Below are 22136 nucleotides of genomic sequence, written 5' to 3'. Positions count from 1 at the left end.
CTTTCAACTTTTACCTCGACTACCTTAATATAAAGGCGCTCTTATATCTCACTGCATAAAGAGGATTTGCAGATTCCCAGAGACGCTAATTGCATGAAGATTTGAAGAACAGAAACCATATTTTCATGAAAATTTTGTCGCTATTATTATTATTATTATTATTATTATTATTATTATTATTATTATTATTATTATTATTATTATTATTATTATGCTTTTATGACTTGAATTGCATGACGTGGTGTCGATGCTTATAATACTATTTCATGAAAAGCATTTTACATGCGCTATGAATACCTATCAACGATACTTTGTCAAAACGGTCCCTAGGGCACATACAGATACTATTACAGTAAAAAATTTAACCTGATATCATTTTTAAAAATATATGATGAATTGTGCACTCTCTTTAAATAAAAGGATTACACAATTAACACAAATGACTACATCTGCATTAGTGTGATTACGTTTACACAAACAGTTCTTTCAAGTTTAAATCGTATGCATTGTGAACGACCTTATCAGTCCTATTCTTGAACTAGTTTAGTATAAAAAAGCTGGGAAACATCAAGTTTAAGTTTAAAACCTTCAATTTGCGAAATATCTACAGATTTACGACTTTAAATTGCAGTTTTTTTATGATTGTAAACTGAAGTTTTTTCGAACACTGAAAGTTGCTTAAGATAACACGCCATACTTGCAATGGATCTAGACAAAAGTAGTAAATCGGCTTTTTGTGAATGAAAAGGAATTACAAAATACGCCATCGCTCTAGAGCAGCCAAGTGTTAAGGGAGGAATTACGAATCAACCAACGTACGAGGAAAGCACTGCGTCAGCGGTGACAGATGAACGAAAAAGTGGCAACACAGAGATGTATACGCTAGAGTTGGTGACAGCAAAGACCTTTACGATTGCCTGGGATTTTTCCAGTGTTTGGTGTCTGCAAATGAACTAAGGCTCTTCTTTTTTTCTTTTCTCAGTTCACAACTGAGCTGATGAGGTATGAATATTCATTTCGCGTAGATGAGGATTTTCTCTTCCTCTGTACGTGTGTCTATGTGTGCATATACTGTATATTTCTGTGTGTGTGGGTGGGTGTGTGTGTATGTGGGAGACGCTTGAACGGTATCAGTCTTTTTACTGTAAAGGTCTTCAGCATTGACCCGGTTGGGCTCTTAAGCGGAAACTCAACCCAACCATGAGGGCAACCGTCAAATTCCATACAAATTATAGATACTCTGCAGTCTAAATATGCTTCTTTGTGGCTGTAGACACTAGACCTAGGCTTCTATACCTTCAAAACTGGTTCTCTTATTCAGATACTTTGATTGCAAGAACTTAAAAAGGTGCGCAGTTTTTCAAATGGTCTACCATCTTTTGAAACCAACATTTACAAGAGGAATCTATAAAACCTCACGGTTAACGAATCGTCAAGTCGTCCCAGTAAACTGGTACGACATGACTGGCTGAGCCGGTGCTCAAGACTAGATGAATCTGACAACAAACACGCGCAGAAGCTGCATTTGTAAGCTTGTAAATGAAAAAAAATTATAAACAAAGAAAAAAGTTTGTAGACCAAAGCATTCTGACTGTCCAGGAAGCCCTCTGGTACTACTGTGACTGGCCTAACCCAGGAAATTTCCGACCAGCGATTTAGCAAGTCACTGGTCGTCCATGAAAAGAAGACTTCCTTTTCCCCTAAGACTGGATCCCTGGTGGCCAATCTGGCTATTTTGAGAAAGAGGTTACAAGTGATTCCTCACCTTTACAACTGAACCTCTACTTGGCAGTATCAATAATGTTAAACTTGCAAAATACCGGAACAGGTTGAAAAGTGCTTTAATGGTAGGAATTTCAAAATTCTCAATGACAACTGTACCACTGGTCACTCACCATTTGATGTGATTTTTTTTTTTTTTTTTTTTACGGCGGTCAGTTCTACATCTGTATTACATGAATGACGTTGAAAAAATTTAAAAAAATAAATGAATGACGTTGAAAAAATTTAAAAAAATAACACTAAAAAATACAAATTCCTGGTCGCAGTATTTGACAAGCTGCAATAACAGATTTTTTTTCTGAAGTCTCGCCGCTCAATTCTCCCTCCCCCACACCTACCCCGACACACAAAAAATGGGAAAGGAAGAGATCCATCCAACAAGCGGGATTTCTTTTATTATAACTTAAGACCAACTCCTTTCTGCTTCCAAAGACAATATATCTATTCTATCTAACCATACCTAACTGCCTCAGCCAAAATGTGTATAATGTGGACCATACTCTCTAAACGATCAACTCGTTTCGACATAATTATTTTGTGAAGTCATCGGAAAAAATAATTCCACGTTACAGTAGGAAGTATTCTGTTGATGGAAGGAAAATCGTTTTGACTGTCCTCTTTATGTGCGTTTATTGTTTTAAATAAACGTAATTTGGAACGGTAAATTTCAAATAAAATGCGTAAAATATATATGATTATTAATGGTTAAACAAGATAAACCAAACTACGTTTATATATCTATACACACACATTATTAGATAGATAGTTAGACTGACAGATAGACAGATAGATGTATGCGACAGGAATATGTAACGCACCGATATCAACTTATATTTTTCTTGTCAGCCGAATGGATAATTGCGTGTTCACTCTGTATAGAGCCCAAAAAGGCATATATATATATATATATATATATATATATATATATATATATATATATATATATATATATATATATATATATATATATATGGGTAATTTACTCTTCTATTTTGTATCCATCGTTTTCGTGTATCTTTCTGAAAGCAATATGTGTCATAGAGAGAGAGAGAGAGAGAGAGAGAGAGAGAGAGAGAGAGAGAGAGAGAGAGAGAGAGAGAGAAATGGTTTGTTTTAGTATATCTTAATATAACGTTTTCTTTGAGTTATTGTTACCATAGAAAACATCTCTTTAGCGTGCACCAATCTCATTCTTTTTCTTACGAGTTACTCGAATACAAGGAATCCAGACAGCTATGCAATCAATAAAAAACTAAAAAAAAAAAAAAAAAATAGCGCTAATAATGAGATAATGGCTGACATGAAGGAGACGATCAACGATTCCTGCCAGTCACCAAAATTGTTAGAACAATCAGTTAGAGTCTGTATGAGTCCGCTGGGGTCATAGGGTGAAGACGTGAGTTGGCGACCGAAGGTGACTGTGGACAACACGCATGACAAAGACTTATTTTGTCTTTTTTTTTTATGGCGGAGGGCGTTTTTAAGGGGTCGGAACTCCAGAACATGTAAAACCGTTCGACGATAAGCTACACTGGTTTCTAAATGAAAGAACAAAAAAAGTTGAAGGACCATCGATGAGTTTATAGCATATGGGCTTGGGTAACCGAAGAGAAGGCGCATAAGTTTTCAAGCTCATTTGAGGCAATCATCGGGGATGTGGTCCAGTTGATAAAGTCACAGCTTTTTCAGTTAGGTTGTACCATCAGGGAAATAATGTATTACTGAGCTGCAATCGCCGCAATCTTACAGTGACACCATAACAATCTAACTGGTAACAGAAATGGGACAGGTCTCTCGTAGCAACTTGACAAACAAATCACTAATTCCACAGATACTTTGAGAGAGAGAGAGAGAGAGAGAGAGAGAGAGAGAGAGAGAGAGAGAGAGCTCCATTTTTACAAACTGACATAATGAATATGCATAATACCATCTAAACATTTAAAACTTCTCGTAAAATAGAGGACAGTGGGCGTGGTTTTACGACCCTTTTCACTGTACCTTTAACTAACGCTTGACAAAATCAAGGAAAATGGGATTATAAGTCAAAGATGTGCGCAGAATCCACTTTCGAATTAAGCTCCCCCTCGTTATTTACAACTTCTAAACTGCCGTGTTCCCCTTTATCTGTTTTCCCAAAAAGAGCTAATCAGCAACAGCCCGTACTGGCACAAGGCCGTCTTAATCTATCAACAAGACTACAACGAAACGTTACTACTGTATTTCCAAAAACTATTTCCTTTCTACCAGACTGCAAACTGTAGTTGATGTAATGTGAAGACTTAGTTATGAATAAAATCGGACCCCCTGATTTTCATTCCCTAATTTTCAAATACAAATACACATCTAACGAATTAGAATGTATATCACATCGAATTTATATTGCCTAAAACTAAATATATGAATAAAATGTTGAAATGTTCATGATATTTCTGTTATAACGCAGATTCAACTTAAACGATGGCGAAGTCTGAATGAATATATATATATATATATATATATATATATATATATATATATATATATATATATATATATATACAGAAACTGAGCACATCGGAAAAGCCATACGACCAACGTAGCCTAATACCACGTCCTGCATAAATACAATAAGTAATAAATTTCTCGACATAAAAAATGTGTGCTATCTATCAGTTATGAGAATGTTTTACTTTTATTCTTTGAACAAAATATTTGATCAGTTTATAAATATATAAGTAAAGCCTATCTCGTTAACTTCTACACGGTGTCTTTCAAAACAGAACACCTGTTTTTTTTATATAGATTTCAAATTTTGAAACAAGAGTCGCTATGCTGACGGACCCTCATTAAAATCTGTAACTCAAACGTTTAAATCTTGCAGTTACTCATATTCTTCTCGACCATAAAAGAAATAAAACAATAAGCACGAAGGCCTTGTTAGGATATCGTAGGCAAACATTTCTTATACTATGTGCGACTGTATTTCTTTATACCCATTAAATACACCTCATCGAAGTTGCATCTCTATGCAAGTTACACTGCCCTGCACTGACTACAACATTTCACCAACAAACGATAACTCAAACACCGTTGGAAGAATAATGGGCCTACTTACTTCTATTTTGGATCTGCGTTCATCATCGTAGCTTCGTCACACTTGTAAGTCGTTGTTTGTAGCGCCACTGTCAGGAATCTGTTTGCTTATGGTCACTTTTGCAAGTAAATCACAAACTACTGGACACTCCAGAGTTCGAGAGCAACTCGCCCGATCGGTTCAGTTCTCACACGATAAAATGTAAACAATACGACACAGATATGAAGATACTAGATTGTGTTTCCACTTCTTTTTTTGCCTATGCGACAGACAACAGTGGAAAGGAATTAGCTGATTGGACTTGTCTCTTCTCCTGTATATGTAATAGGCCGTTAAGTGTCAATTATTGTATGATTTTCATTTATAAAGTTGGAGGAATCAACGAATATACAGAAAGAACACCGTTCACCTCCGTAGATCCCTCGCGTCTGGGTGAAGTCCAAGTTGGGATTATACTGCATCAAAATCAATATCAGTTGAACGTAAGCTCTATGCATGTGGGAGCATATACATGAATTCAGGAGACGCATAGCAGATCTATTTGCAGAGATTTGTTATACAGTGAAATAAAGCTTGGTAATTTTCTGTTTAAAAGAATATATATATAAGTATCAACATACATCATTATTTCTGTGTATTGAATGTCTGAATGATGATAAAAGTTGATGCGTGAAATACATATGCTATTTCGTTTAATTACACATCCAAGGAAAGGAGGAAAATATCGTTTGATATTATTTCAAGGACGTGTCTAGAAAAAAAAGGAACTATCTGGCAACTTTTGTTTTCCGATTCTCGTCTCGTAATAAATGATATTCGTTTTTATTTTAACAAATACTCTGTTTGTATGCATTTCAGCTATAAATCTCTTGTTTCCTGGATATCCTAAATTTGGCTACACATTTTTCCTTTCTTTTATGATAAACAAGAACAAACCTCCCCCTCTCTCTCTGTTGGAATGACCGTTACGCACTCTCCTTATCTGGCACGAGAACCCAGTTTGAATCTCGGGCGAATAGAGCAACTTAGCATGTTTTGTGAAAACTCAGTTATGCCTAAGCTTGAATTAGGTACCTAGTGGTAAGTAGACTGTAGGGTGTAGTACCGAGGTAGGCAAGGGGTGAGCAACATTTGCTGTCGAACTAGTTTATACTTTCTCAAGCTGCTGGCAACTTGAAAGGAATATCGCATAATTGTAACAAGATTTCACTACCAACATTGCTAAGCAAATATAGGGCAACCGCTCTTTTCCCTTCCTCTGTTCCAATTTAATTCTGTTAGCAACTTGCCAAGTACAATTTGTAATGATAATACATGTATTTGGTAAGGGAAAAAATTATATAAACGCAATATATTAAACTTACTGTTTCACCACTGGTTCACTTTGTCATGTCTTTCAAGATATCATCAGATATTTTATGATAGGAAGGATAACCACGACAGTGGAAAAAAATAAAAAGACATTTTTATGAATGGGGAGCTGTGCACCATCTTTATTATCAAACCAACAAAATATGTTACATTGAAATTAACAAATTTGTGAATGGACGAATACAGGGCGAGAGAGAAAATAAGTAAAATAAAATCTCATTATATTAATATATTACAATTCATATATTAATTTGTACGAAGGAAAATGCATATTCGGTAAAATAAGTCAAGAGAAAGGACCATGATCTAGGCGAGAATTGTTATTCAGTGACAGTAGTAACAACATAATAGTAGTAGTAGTAGTAGTAGTAGTAGTAGTAGTAGTAGTAGTAGTAGTAGTAGTAGTAGTCCAGTAGCTACACCGCTACCAAAGCTTCCATAAAACTTATGTGAAAAAAAAAATTGCTTTATAAAAGAAAAATATTAAAAAAAACTATTCCATATAACTGCGTGTTATTCTTTTTTAATTGAAGATGCTGAAGCAATCTGTTTTTTTCTGTTCCCTGAAGAGTACATATTAATTAAAAAACACTCACACACACACACACACACTCAACTTGCCTAAGAGCTTAAATACCTATAAAAGCTTCAGCTTAAGCTTTGAAAACATCCCATGTGATATCTTGTCACTGCACCTTTGCCAGAAATGGAGGGATTATCATATGATTATCAAATAATTCCTTAAGTCATCATTTTCCAAAAATTTAAACTGTGCTGTTTTGTGTTTCTTATGCATTTATTTATTTTTTCAAGCAATTGTTTCATATCTCAAGGTGCAGCCTATAAGCTAATTTTCGGTTCTTTTCAATTTTGCTTCTTTTTTTCATTTCATGGTCTATGTTGTTCTTTACATTTCAACTTGATTCTTCAAAATTTTCCTTTGATCTATATAGTATTTATTCTTTCTTCATTAAAGTCAATAATTTCACATAATACTAAACATCACTGCAAAAAGCCAAAGAACCATTTGCTCAAAACACTAAAAAAAAAAAAAAAAATTCTGTTAGTTGATCGGAACTAAATGATTCCTTCTTTTATTCCTTACTGAAATAAACAATTGGCCTACAAAGCTGTCCATGATGGCGTGCCCGATTTTAATTTCCACAGCTGACAACTAAACTTAGCAAATTATCACACAAATTTTCTTCTTCACTGTCCAGCATTTTTAACAAACAGGACATATATGAGTAGGTCAGCCGTCACAGAAATCATATAGCCATCCCAACTAAAAATTGTCTTGTGAATAAAACTGATGAAACAGGTTTGATTTCTCTTTAAGTACCTTTGTTGGTCAACTGTAAATTAGAGTTAAAAAAAAGTTTATGAAAAAAATATCAGTTAAAAAGAAAAGTTACTGAATTATTCTTATCTGATCCATTACTGTAGGGGCATCAAGAAAAAGCAAAATCTAAGAAAAAGAAAATACATACAATTATATATATATATATATATATATATACATATATATATATATATATATATATATATATATATATATATATATATATATATATATATATATATATATATACTTGGTTTGAAGCTCTCTCTTGTTTCATTTAAAAGAAGTGTAACCATCACGTTAGTTCTTTTTCCCTCCATACTAAAATTACTCAAGATTCTGTTTCAGCACAAACTGATGTTTACTTTAAGCTAGTTCTGTTCTGTTATTAAGAAACTACTTACACTAAAAAAAATCAATTGCCTCTGCGCATGCGTACCACCTGAAATAGCATGCAGCCAAAGGACTAAATCCTATCTAACTGAAATTGTCAGGTTCAAGTCCTATGTTCTTTCACAGAAGAAATACCATAAATGTCAGTACAAAAGCTTACTTTAAGAAATATCTCTGTACAGTTAAGACGTAAGCTCCTCATAAAAAAATAAGCGTCTTTTTGTAGTGATGAACACTCTTGCTTATTCCTGACGTGGACTGCAAAACACACGAATCCAAACAGATGTGTTGAAGTGAGTCTTTCACCACTACAAAAACACCCTTCGAATATCTGGAAGACAAACATTTTTTTGCCTGAAGAGTTAACAGACACGAAGCTCATAAATGCCTGAAGGACAATGATACATGTTGTTCTGTGTAGTTCCAGTGCCTTCTCTAAGACATCCGAAAACAAGGACATCCCTCTTGCAACAAAGCACTGGATGCAATTATCAGCATTCTTGCTTTCACTTAAACTACATGAAGTTAGATTCAATGGAATGGAAGATTGCTGGTAAGAACTCTTAAATAACTTGAAGAGGATTCACTTAAGCTAGACAAAAGAAAAATAAAGTTAAACCTTTGTCAGTTGAACAATAGTACACTATACATTTTTTATATATAAAGCAACAGGATCATTATTATTATTATTATTCCACTGCACCAGGCACTGAAATCTTGGAGATTTTGGTCAGCGAATGGTGCTGTAGGTAGGAGGGTGATGCGTTTTGCTTCTGAATTAAGTTTGAAGATTCTAGTATGGATTTTTGCATGTCAATCTTCATGCATGGTGGTAGCGTTGTTCTTTGAAGAACTTACCAAGGAGTGCAAGATGAAAATGACGAGGTATGGAACAAAACTCTTACGAGGATATTGAAGGGAGGGATTGTATTTACAGAAACGACCTAGTGTAAGAACCTCATTCCACATACCTCACCTAAGCCCTCGTCCTTCTGACCACTTCACGCCACATGCAAGGACTTCCGTGGCACCTTTGGGGACACCTGTCAATCTATACATCCTCCTCATCACCCTTGGCTCCATTAAACAGTCATATGGCAAGAGTGATTGAGTCTCTAATTTTTCAGTGCCTGATCCAAAGCCTTAAGCATCAAATACTGAAGGTTCAGATTCGCGGAACGTACCAGAAGGCGAGCAACAGAGCTCCATCAACCTTCATACTTAATTATCAGTTCAGTCAGTGTCAATACTAATGCAAGTGGTAAACAAAAGCATAAGCCTTTATATGCAATGGAATACATTAATAGTAATAAAATATAAATGATTAAGATCTGTGTAGTTTTTGTTTTTTAGTCTTTTATGTACAATATTTTCTTGAAAAAAAAAGTGGTAGAAAGATTCAGAAGTGGGTAAGAAGAGAGAAAGATACAGAATAAAAGATTGTTAAATAAATGTTTCACCGTACATTTCTTATCCTAATAAAATCGCGTACAGATGAGGCACTTAGGGACGGAAACAAAGAGCAATTTCCCTCACTTAGCAGTTATCACACAAAATGTTGCTTACATTAAATTCAAAAGAATAAAAGGACATGTAAGACTTCTCTCTGACTTGGCCGTGTGACCTTCAAGTGTACCCTATTCTATGACAAGTAAAAACCTGGACTTTGCACAACCTTCTTTTGTGTTTCTCACGCGCACTCGAACGATCACCATTCTCCAAAGCCAACTCTGCTTCAGTGTTTTCGTGTCACTTTTTTGCTCAGAGGAATTTGAAAACAAATAAAGAAGAAGAAGGAGGGCGCTCTTGACCCTAATTCCTCTTGGACGAATTGATCAAGTACTTGCAACAGTGCGTCAGAAGATGCTTCTCAGCCGGCCCTGTCGAGTCAGGTGCCCCGACTTCTCTGGTGTAGATGTCCAAGCCGTACTGCCCCTCCTCGGGGAAACTGAGAGCGAACGTCACGATGTCGTCAGTCACTCTGTGGCTGACGTACTTGCTCAGTCGCTTTTCTTCGGAGCCGTTCTTGTGCAGCGTGGCCATGAAATCGGTGAGGGGCCTGGTCATGTGGAACTGGATCTCCTGGTCGCGCCCGGCGAAAATCAGAGCGTCCTGGTGCGAGATGGGTTCCAGTCCGAAGAGCCGCGTCGCCTTAGCTGGTCCCCATTCCCCAGAGGCGCAGTCAGGCAGAGGGACCATGACGGTCTGGAGGTCCTCACACACGATCTTGAATTTGCAGACGCTCTTAAACTTCATGGGCTCCCCTGTGAGGTACTCACGGGGCGTGACAGCATTGGCGAAGATGTCCAAGAGCAGGGCTCCTGAACAAGGAGCGTGAACTCTGAAGGCTACGAGGTTACCCACGACAGACTGCAAAAGAAAGTTGCCACAACTATTCGCTACAGGATAACCAAGACATTTTACACGTTATAAAATTAAAAGTTTGTGGTGAAAAGATGTTACGTTAGTTACTCTCTTACTCAAACAAATAAGAATAAAAACTGCCACTTAAATAAGCGTAACATTTTTATCAAACGCTGAGTTGCGGCCATAAGATGAGTTACTATTTCTAAAATATTAATTATAACGGCCAGATTTTATGTTGCTTATGGAAAGGGTCGATTCTAAATTCCATTTCTTAACGTAAGTGAGATTCTGAAATGCAAAGACGTCTACCCTGGTGCATTTCAGATCTTTAGGTTACATTGTCTTCATGCAGTCAGCTTGTTTAATAATCAAACAGCAAGATTCAAAGGAAATACATTTATGGAACTGCAAACACTTCAAAGTAAAATGGATGGCTGATCTATTTGTTATATTTCTTTAAACTCATCACACTGGAACCATCCATGCCAGCAGTATTATGGTATCCAACAATTTCTATAAATAAATCCTACTGCAGTATGATGACAATGATACTTTTTATTATATATATATATACATATATATATATATATATATATATATATATATATATATATATATATATATATATATGAAATAAATATATATATATATATATATATATATATATATATATATATATTATATATATATATATATATTTACATACATACATACATAAATACATACATACATACATATACATATATATATGCACATATATACGTCCCCTAAAAACTGAATAACCTTAACTTTGTAAAGTCAATAAACAATGAGACGTGAAACCCAAGGCATTCCATTACATGCACAGTCAACCAGTACCTACAGAGGAAACATTTATTACTTCTCATAAGCATACCTGCATAACGAATCTCTTCAGAGAAACGCTGTCATACTGATCTTTATCAGAGTCGTAGAGTTTGAGATTGTAATGGAAAATCAGGGACGACTGCATATGGCTTGGCATCCCAATTCTGATTGTGGCTGCACCTGAATAAGAAGATGAAGAAGATTAAAACTTGGAAAAAGAAAAAACCTAGCATGAAAGTATTTCATACGGGCATTGCATCACAGATGTCAAACTTGTGTTGTTCCAGTTGATTAGTGCAAATCAAATTCAGTCATTACCACAGTCCTAGAGAAAATTTTTATTTTTACATCACTGATGACTTAATAAAGTTAAAATCTGATCAAGACTCTTAAAAGGCTATACTGTACCTCACTGCCAGATATAGAAATTATCCTAAACATCTCTGGGATTCTCCTCAGTGACGAAATTACTTAGCAGCAATTCATTGCGTAATAGTACAAAGAAAACTGCGATTCGCACTAGCTAGCAGTTTTTGTTGTTATTCAATAACACTCACAAGAAACATTCAGAATATTTAACTCGTACCTGTCGAATCCGTGTACATGACAGCTTTGGTGTGTTCATCTGGGAAATAGAGACCGTATCGGAAGAACAAGGATCTCACGAAAGGCAGCTCCTCGAACTCGTGAAGGCTGATGGGAGCCTTCAGGAGCTGCCACTCCGACTGCAGGGGGAAGAACTCGTAGATGAACTCCTTGGGGTCCGTCAGGAAATAGTGATCGTCGTACTCGTATCTGTTGTGGGGGAGAGAAGGAGGGATTTTTAAAGAGATATTTAATATAAATCTGAAAAAGGGGATTTGTATTATTCAGTACTGATAGGGGAAGCAGACTTCAAATGCAGTTAAATGGTCCTTAACTTACATTCTAGAAGTAGTCTAGTTCATTTCTGATCAATGTTGGCATTTTTATGTACTTCTCACGAGGTACTGTCTGATTTCTTAATGACATGAGAAACTGGAAGAAATCAGTTACTGTGTTTGTGATTTATAATGATATTTGTTAAACATTAATGTGAAATACTGTAGTAAAACGAAATCAGTGTTGTGGAACCATGACTATAATCATTCACTGCAATGTTTGGTATCCATTATGTAGTAGCATTTCCCTTTTATAAAACTTGTGTCAAGTAAACTTTACTAAGTGGGGGATTTAAAGGTAGCCTACAGGGACAAGGCAACGGTCATGTGGAAATTGGACAGAAACTTACCGAGTCAGTCATACGATTTATTTTCAATCAATAATATTCATAGACGGTATTTCGATCATTATTTTGAAAAAATATTCACTATAAGAACGTGAAACAATACTGGCAATGGGATTTCACATCTAAGTAGTATCATTACAATACACTTTGTGACGTACATTATTCCAGTAATAATTGAAGAGTACATTTATAAACAGATAAGCCATAATGTAGATTATCATCACAATTTCTTCCCACCTCTAAAATGATTCATTCAATAAAGGCCATTCATAATTATTTTTCCACATGCTTTAGGGCCATTTAATTGGGAAATTATGCCAAAAAAAGTAAGGTGAACATAATTGGAAAATCAAGGACATTAACTGTTTCCCTTAATACCCCAATATCTTTTTTTTATCTTTTTTATCCTTACAAACATCGGATAGGACCATGCTTGAATACTTTGTAAGTTGGATCATGCTTACTCAATCAAGAGCTCTGTCCCATATAATCGTGAAACACATCTGAAACACCACATTCGCAAGAAAAATCACACAAATACGGAAGAATTCAAACATGTATTCGGGCGATGCAATACCAAATGTGACGGCCAAGAGGTAAGGAAAGGATATGAAGAAGAAAGTCGCTTTCTGTGTTCAGAAGAGTTTTGTCAACCTTCATGCAAAAAAAAAAAAATCCAATACAATATGTATGTGTGTTTGTTTGTGTGTGTGTAAGTCCTAAATAAACTCTTCTAGGTTACTTTTTTCAGGCTTATTTCATTATTTGTCCATTTGTCCCTTAGAGCATGCAAATAATGTTTTGAAAGTCATCTCATTTAAACACTATGTCCAAAGGAATACCACCATTCAATAACTGTCACTAAAACAAAACAAAACAAAAAACTCATCAGACTTAATGTAAAATAAAACTCTAACACAGTTTTCTTATTTTGCCACTTAACTTCAAAATATGAATAGACATTTTTGCTTGGAAAAAAGTTTCAATAAGAATTGGCAATCAACTGCAGTTTCTGAATGGCGTATTTCAAGGTAAAAAAAAAAAAGATTAGACAAAACAGAGATTATTGTGAAGCTGTCCAATCCATGCAGAAAGTGGTGTACAGTCATATGACTTATGAGGTAAACATTCCTTTCACAAAAGTCGTCCTGAGTTTTTTGTTGCACACAAGAACGATCACACGCAAGTGAGCAAGCCATCACACACGCAAAGAAATCTGGGAAAATGGATATAAAAGTATATAAATGCATAATCAAACGGCGTCTTTTGTAAGGGTAATTTACCAGAGAGTACCCTCCCAGAGTGAGCCAGAGTTTACCTCCACAAGAAATAATATGCAAGAAACCAGAAGAATTCAGTTCGGTAAGTCCATTTTAAACATATATAAATGGATTTTATTAGTCTGGCATTACAAATGACGCCCAGGGAAGAAGCAAAGAGGAAAAGAAGGAGATACACCCAGCCGTCCACGGACTGGCGAAGTCAAGGCAGTTTGACAAAAACACATCAAAATAAAAAGTTTGCTGTTACAGACCTTAGGTTATTTCTTGCGGCTACTCGGCGTGACGCCTCCCTGTCATGCGGAATGGGATGGAGGAGGCAAGTGTTAGTGTGTTGTTAGAGAACATGATTAAACGCATGTTTATTTATTTACTTTTTTTTTAAAGATGTGTTAGGAACACTCGAAGAGAACTGCAGCAGACTCACAGTTTGAAGTACTTTCTGTTTCTGGTAAAGGGTACTTCAAACTATAGCTTTGAAGTACCTTTTACCAGAAGTAGAAGGTACTTCTGGTAAAAGGTACTGCAAGCTATGGCTTTGAAGTACCTTTTACTTCTGTTAAAAGGTACTTCAAATTATAGCTTTGAAGTTCCTTTTACCAGAAGTACCTTCTACTTCTGGTAAAAGGTACTTCAAACTATGGCTTTGAAGTACTTTTACTTTTGGTGTTGGGATGTCATTTGTAAAAAGAAAAGGTGGGATAAGAGGATGAAAAATGAAGATTGGCAATTCTATGTTGAAGTGTCTGCATGTAGAGTTCATTGCTTGACAAAATACACCAGCAATCGTCTACAGTTCAGTGTACAGGGATGTCTTCTTGATAACATCAAAAGTAAATGTTTTGTAGCAAATTCTACTATCTCTAGGGGCGTAGCATGTGTCTTAGATCAAAATGAAAGCAGTATTTCCTTGAAGTCACTTTCAAGATATTAGTTATGTGAAGGTTATTCCTTATTTGTTTAATTTAAGGTTTAGTAAATAGCAGAGGAAAAGGTTACAGCTTTTGACCAATAACATTTTTTTTTCATTTTAGACAAATGCCTTTTAAAAATCAGGGACCTCTTCAGAAATAAGCACTTCTAATTACTCTTTCTTTAAATTATTTGTAAAATAAATAAATGAATAATAATAATAATAATAATAATAATAATAATAATAATAATAATAATAATAATAATAATAATAATAATAATAATAATAATAATAATAATAATAATAGTTGTCTCAGTGGCATTAGTTCTATAATAAACCTTTAAATTTTTATTTCTCTCTCTCTGAGGGGAGAGAGAAATGATAAGAAGAATTAAAGATATAAAGTATAAAATTAACGTCCCTCAAGCAGCTACTATAGTTAATGAAACAGACTCAAAAGTGTATCCTGCAAAACCACAACAACAAAAACAACAACAGCATTAATAATAATAAAAATAAAAATCAGAAAAATTCTTGGACATTTTTTAAATTCCTGACTTGGCTTTCAAATCTGGGAGAATTTAGTGTTTGTTTAACTTACATAATGTACATAAATCTCTTGACTCCGTCATTTTCCCTCAGAACCTTGGATTTTTATTTCAGGGGTACTATGAGCATTGAAAATATATTTGCTACGCTGTGTCGACTGCTTTTCGAATAATATTCTCTCCCAGAAAGATACTTGGCACCTTTTCAACAATACCTGGCAACCGAGGAGAAGGAACAATATTTCTTGTGGGTAAGGTCATCTCATGTGTGTGTGTGGCCAGGCTAGAATGTGAGTGAAATATCAACTTTCAACGTCTTTTATATATGTTAAATTAGATGCAGTGTTCATTAATCAGTTTATGATCGTAATTTCTTTAATTCAATTACAGTACTTATTCTGGGTGAATTTTTGGTTGAAGCATGAAATTTCCTTTTATAAATGCTGTCACTATCAATGTTGCTGTAAATATATATATATATTTTTTCATGTGTCGATTTGGATGAGATGACTTTCTTATTGCTATCATCATAAAAATTATCATTGCAGTCGTTGGAACTGGGGTGATAATATTGGAAATTATTATTATTATTATTATTATTATTATTATTATTATTATTATTATTATTATTATTATTATTATTATTATTATTATTATTATTATTATTATTATTATTATTATTATTATTATTATTAAAATAACAACAACAACTGTAATAGCAACATTAGCAGTGATGAAAAAAAGAAAAACACTCGTATTGCATCAGTAACGAGACAGTTTTTTCCTTCACACAACCAAACAAGCACATCGCCTGCATCACTAGAGATCATATTGCCTTGACCAGCATTCCGCAAGGCCTATGGAATTCCATCTCCGGGCCGAGGAAGGTTATGAAGTGGATATATCATCACCAAATCAAAGTCACAGGAAATTTTAAGCAATGTCATATAAGATAAGAGACTTGGGTCATCAGTGGTGACTCAGGTGGAGGGCAGTAGAAAGGAGATGGAGGTTATGGGACGTCCTGAGGAGAAAGGGTAGCATTTGAAGAATGAAAAATATGGGTCAGACCCATTTGCTCAACTACGATGAAGCAAAAATGTTATTTCATAAAATACTGAGCAATCTCATGCATAAGCACTAGATTAATTTCTCCTACCTTTGACATTGCAATAGTCATACAAGTATAAAGGTAAAGGAATAAAAGTTAAAAAGTAAATTTTTACAGTTGACAAGAAAACACAAAATGGATCTATTTACAGAAATGTCTACACGAATTATATTGAAGGGAAAATTCAAAATATTTACAATGTGGAACAGAATTCGATGGCCAGGGAGACAGTACAAAATTGGGCTAAATAGGCAAGTACAAAATTGGGCTAAATAGGCAAGTACAAAATTGGGCTAAATAGGCAAGTACAAAATTGGGCTAAAATAGGTAACTTTATGCTTATGTACACATAAATTACTGACTGACATCTCAATCTATCTATCCATCTATCTGTCTATCATATATCCATTTTGAATTAAAAGCTCAGTTTCCTACGCAGTTTCAGATGATGCATTGCTTCAAAAAATTTACAGCCAAGTGCAGGCAGTGTTAGATGATACAAGCAAGATAAAAAATATTATACAATGAATGGTAGAATTTGAGAGAGAGAGAGAGAGAGAGAGAGAGAGAGAGAGAGAGAGAGAGAGAGAGAGAGAGAGAGAGAGAGAGAGAGGAGGGGGGGGGAGGCGTTTACTGTTTGGAAAATTGCTAAGAACCATAAAATACAGTTTGCACTATACACAATGAAGTAAAAACAGTGAAAAAAAAACAAAAAACAAAGAACGATTAAATAATCAGCGGACTTGTCTTCTGCCAGGAGACAAAACGAACTTGAAACCAAGGACATACAGCCAGTTAACACTGATCCTAATAGTATTTTCACTGACTACTGAATCCGTCTGATTTGTGGGTGCGAGGTGTGTATAAATTGGCAATATTTAGGAAGTAATGTATTCAGAGTTAACCGAGATTTACTGTGGCATATATGAATACTTTCCTTAATATTTTCACACATTATCAAATCCTCACTTTCATGTTGTTGCAGGCTGGCAATATCTAAGAAATATTATATTTAATGTCATTTGATTATTTGCAACTTTTACTGGTTGAGGAAGTTTGTGAGGAAAAACCCAGGTTACCAAAACATTATTAATGACCCTTTTTCGGAAAACCTGCTCTTTCCTAGTTACAGTTTGTGAGGACTGCATGACTTTAGCTTAAAAAATATGCATCTAAAAGCTCGATTTATGTACATGCACTTGCAGTACACGAAACTGTATAGATTTACTTCCTTCTGATTTACTTGGTCAGTGACAACTGAGGAAAACCCATCTCTTGCTCGCAGTTTACGACTTTGATGCTGAGATATTCATGAAAATTCTCCGCTCAAACATCAGAAATTAGTTTGTAATATGAGTTTCGTTAATCATAAAGAAACCTCTGCGTAAAAAAAAATAGTCCTTCGACTTAATTATTAGAATATTAAATGTAAAGTGAATCTTACCTAATTACTGTATTCGTTTTAACAAATGTATTTACATTTTATTGCTTACGTACTGTGCAATGACTTTTTTTTTTAAATTTGGACTTTGATTCAGTTGAAAATGTTATAGTAAATCCGTTTATTTCTATAAATATTAATTTTTCTTCAGATTCACGAAAAACATTGAAAATATTGCGAGATATATAATACAAATGTCTTCAGATAAACTGAAAGGTTAATTCATTCAAAATTTTGTCTCGAACAGATGCATTTTAAAAGAAAAATGTGGGACTTCAATAACTGTTCTTAGGCTTCTCACTTTTCTTAGGCTTTTATTCCTTCAGCTCTGCGCAAGTCATAAATTTAAATAATAAAAACAAATATTATTATCATTACTTGAGGTTTTTTTTTTTTTTGGTAAACTGAACATGCATTTACCCCAATTATATACAGTCGGAATGCCATCAATTACAGGTCATTCCTGCTAAAGCTATAATACATTTCAAAACTACATACTCTGATGATTATGCCATAAAATATGATAATTTTTATTATTAATTATTATCATTATTATTATTTAATAAATGTCTGGGCAGTTGATATGGGACATGGCTAATGGGGCAACTGATGATATTGAAGATGATGATTATTAATAATTACTATCATTATTACTCAAAATGAGTAATCATGCATCTAGAACGAGCCTAAGAAGACAATGAATTCCGAACAAACCTTTTGTGTTAAATAATTCCCAAATAAAAAATAGAACAGAAATATCAAATATAACATAAATCAGCATATAAATATATACAAAGTTTGCTCGCAGTATGAAGCTAGCTGTACTATCATTTAAGCATCTACTTTGATTTACAAAATGTGATAAATGCAGTTTCACTCTGAGCTAGTAAGTGGATTGCATGCCAGCAGAAGGGACCTTGTCTTGGCTAAGGTGGTAAGGTGTGGAAGGGAGCAGAAGGTTTGTTGTGGACCTTCAGGCTCTGACCAACCAACAGAGACGATTCTGGGTTGCAGATTACGTCAAGCAATCGCATCCGTTTATTTTTAGCATTAGCTCTCTTTATATCATTGTCATATTAAATAACAGACAACGTGAAAGAGAAAGGAGATATTATTGTGGGATTAAGATCAAATCATATTTTTTAATAATAATAAGAATACAGCATTACGATTTCAAATGGATCTTTTTGAGACAACTGATTCTGTCACAGATCAATTCAAATTTTATCAACAACAATAATAATAATAATAATAATAATAATAATAATAATAATAATAATAATAATAATAATAATAATAATAATAATAATAATAATTTGGTTCTTCAACATATTCGAGTTTCAATGTAGAAAAAAATTTACATTTATCGTAACCAATACCAACTTTATCGTGAAGCTTGTCATGATTTCTATTTACAATATACCGTAATCAAAAAAATCTAAAAATAATCTCTCATCAAAATGGTAAAGCGAAGTATTTTATGAGAAACTGATAAATAATGTTACAAAAAGGCGTCTTTTCCCTTTGGATCCTAGTCTACGAAACAAAAATTTAAACTCAGGCTTGTACTATCTATCAGAACATGAATTTTTGTTAAGATGTTATATTACAACACGACCTAACGGACATAAATATAGCAATGCAAACAAATCTGAATACTGACAGCCTGAGGAAAATGTTATCAAGATTGATATCTATATACATATATATATATATATATATATATATATATATATATATATATATATAATATATATACGTATATTATATATATATATATATATAGTACATATAAATGTGTATACTTGTATACACGTACACTTGTTCCCTGAAATATTCGATATTTGCTATCGTTTTGGAGAGCCGCACATTACAATGAATGAAGGAAATATAATTCGCAAATGCGGAAGAAAGAAAACGTAAGGAAATAATATAAATAAACGAGCGAAGCAATACGAAGAAACACACGGGAAACAAGAAACAGAAAGATGTAAGTTGCATTATTTGTTAAAATGTGCACACGAATGAACTACTACACAATATACGTGATATAAAAAAAAATAATATAATTTGAAAAGCAAAGTCACGAATTCTAAGGCCTTACCTGAGACTATCACTCTTATTCTTGCCCCCTGGTTTGGGCACCTCCTTGGCATTGACCAGGTGCCTGGCGCCCCAGTTACACTGGACGAACCGCCACGCCCCTGCGACGTACACGGCGTTCCAGGAATTGCGGAATCTGTTGTCTTCGAACCTCACGCCCGGCTGGTATCCTGCCGATTTGCTGTAACCTTTGATGACCACGCAGTGCAGACCGGCGTAGCTGAAGAGGATTGGCGTTTGTTATAGCTTTTAGGAAATAACTACCGTCTGGTTTTCGTTAAGTATTAATTGGACGTTCTCCTCGACTCAAATTTCGTTTGGATGTTCTACTTGAGGTTTAATGAAATGAAAATTATTTTGCACAGTTTCATCAACACAAAAGTGTTGATTTTATTAATTTCATTCCACTGTAACAAATCTCATTTAGTCGTGATTTTTAATGTGTAAAAAAATTAACTTCTTCTAAAAGGCTCTACTTTCAAAGCACAACTCTTGAACATTTTCTTCCTCTGGATTGAGAGCAAGAAGTATGAAGGTTTTCAAACATGAAAACCATCGTAAGCTAAATCATAGCTTACAAAGCTAAAAAAAAAAAAAAGACTCTTAATCACAACGATTGTTTGAAGGAGATTCTTCCTCTGAGAAGGTTAATTTAAATGACTTTATCACACGTAACAATTTTATATAAATAACAAGTAAAAAACGCGCCAAATTTTCTTCGGCGCAATCGAGTTTTCTGTACAGCCACCGAAAATAAATCTATCTTTCGGTGGCTTCGGTTTAATGCTATTTGAGCTGCGGCCCATCAAACTTTACCCACGGCCAGAAGCACGATTATAGCTAAATTTAACCTTAAATAAAATAAAAACTACTGAGGCTAGAGGGCTGCAATTTGGTATGTTTGATGATTGGAGGGTGGATGATTAGCATACCAATTTGCAGCCCTCTAGCCTCAGTAGTTTTTAAGATCTGAGGGTGGACAGAAAAGAGCGGGCAGAATAAAGTGCGGACGGACAAAGCCGGCACAATAGTTTTCTTTTACAGAAAACAAAAAAATAAAAACCCTGTCTAACCCGTCGTTCAAAGTACCTGCAAAGACGTTTGAAAAGGACGTGGTAGGACTCAGTCCCGTATTTGATGCCCCTCAGCAGGCCCATGGGCGTGTCCCCGTGCGCAGAGTCGTCGAAGGTGATGGAATTCAGGTTCTTGACAGTGATCCAGCGGAAGATCGTCCTGGCTTTTTCCACGTCAGAAATGCACTGGCCGACTAGCATTCTCACCAGGTCTGTGAAGGTCTTCTGGTCCTCTTGTGCCACCTGTTGGAGTAGAAAGTGTCAATTTCGTGTTCCGTCTTCATTTCAGTTTTAGGAGCAAATTTCATTAGTATCTGTAAATGTTACTGTCTATACACACCAAGTTCTTATCACTGGTTCTGCTTGAGTCTTGAGCTCTGTTGCCTAACATTCTGTCTTCGCCTCAAAATTAATCATTCCGATCGGTTCTAGGGGCTACGGTTAACTAGTATTAGTAAATTCTAAGTTCTTGAACCTTGAAGTCTATTGCCTAATATTCTGCTTTCATCTCAGAATTCACAATTCTGAGGGCCCTCTTCACACCATACCAGGTCATATGGTTTCTCGTAGAAAGGAAAAGGTTTATCAGTTCTAGATGACAGTCTTCAGCTTTGCTCAGCGACTTTCGTAAGTTTTATACTTTCTCAAACGTTCCTTTCCTTTAGAATTTCTTAGATTTTTTTTTCTTTTTAGTTTTTATCTTTCATTTTCGTCTCAATGATTCGACTGTTTCCAAGAAAATGACGGATATAACCACAATAGATTTTCTCTTAAACACAACACCGGAGTGATTCAGTACAGTCCCACCTTAATCATCTCAGTGTTCCAACTATATTTTCTGCGATAAATTTTACTAACTGTACATCAGATGTCTTTTTATTTCATTGCGGCTTATATCACCTAACTGATCTGGAGACGTTAGATAATGTTTCATCAGCCCTTCTTTAAAATGAGGTAGCTTGCTACGACTCATTGTCTTAAAATGTATTTCACCATTTCTTTGGATAATTTCATGAAAATGCCCTTAACAAGCATCTTTAACGATACGCAACATAATTTATTTATTATTTCCAAATCGTTTGGAATATTCTTTTTTACTTTAACACGTGAAATGAAGATACAGCACGTCTTGTTAATGATCCAAATGTCCTTATTTTCTCTAACTGGGACATTTTTGAAAATTAAATAGTTTTGTTAAATGACTAAAATTTCTCATTTGCTGTGTA

The 22136-nt window shown here is 34.7% G+C and overlaps 2 protein-coding genes across 7 annotated transcripts in view; both read right to left on the bottom strand.

The window, feature by feature from the left end:
• Positions 1-5285, bottom strand: part of LOC136842804 (very long chain fatty acid elongase AAEL008004-like) — an 81395-nt gene extending 76110 nt beyond the window's left edge. Inside the window, exon 1 of one of the 2 annotated variants that reach the window (XM_067110670.1) lies at positions 4877-5285. The gene's annotated coding sequence lies outside the window, so the exon portion shown is untranslated. The remainder of the gene's footprint in view (positions 1-4876) is intronic. The other variant, XM_067110663.1, reaches the window with a different exon arrangement.
• A 4015-nt stretch (positions 5286-9300) lies between these two features.
• The window catches only part of LOC136842796 (hillarin-like), a 154557-nt gene continuing 141721 nt past the window's right edge, over positions 9301-22136 (bottom strand). For 3 of the 5 annotated variants that reach the window (XM_067110643.1, XM_067110641.1, XM_067110642.1), the window contains exons 8-13: positions 20927-21153; positions 19839-20057; positions 13976-14014; positions 11761-11969; positions 11224-11354; positions 9301-10331 (exon numbers count right to left, since the gene is read on the bottom strand). In XM_067110643.1, the coding sequence (XP_066966744.1) occupies positions 9774-10331; positions 11224-11354; positions 11761-11969; positions 13976-14014; positions 19839-20057; positions 20927-21153 (1383 nt within the window). In that variant the 3' untranslated portion in view covers positions 9301-9773. The remainder of the gene's footprint in view (positions 10332-11223; positions 11355-11760; positions 11970-13975; positions 14015-19838; positions 20058-20926; positions 21154-22136) is intronic. The other 2 variants (XM_067110645.1, XM_067110644.1) reach the window with 1 other exon arrangement.

This window comes from Macrobrachium rosenbergii, chromosome 10, assembly GCF_040412425.1.
Source record: "Macrobrachium rosenbergii isolate ZJJX-2024 chromosome 10, ASM4041242v1, whole genome shotgun sequence".
NCBI lineage: Eukaryota > Metazoa > Arthropoda > Malacostraca > Decapoda > Palaemonidae > Macrobrachium > Macrobrachium rosenbergii.
Note: the sequence above shows the minus strand (reverse complement) of the source record. Positions and strands in the feature narration are given on the sequence as shown.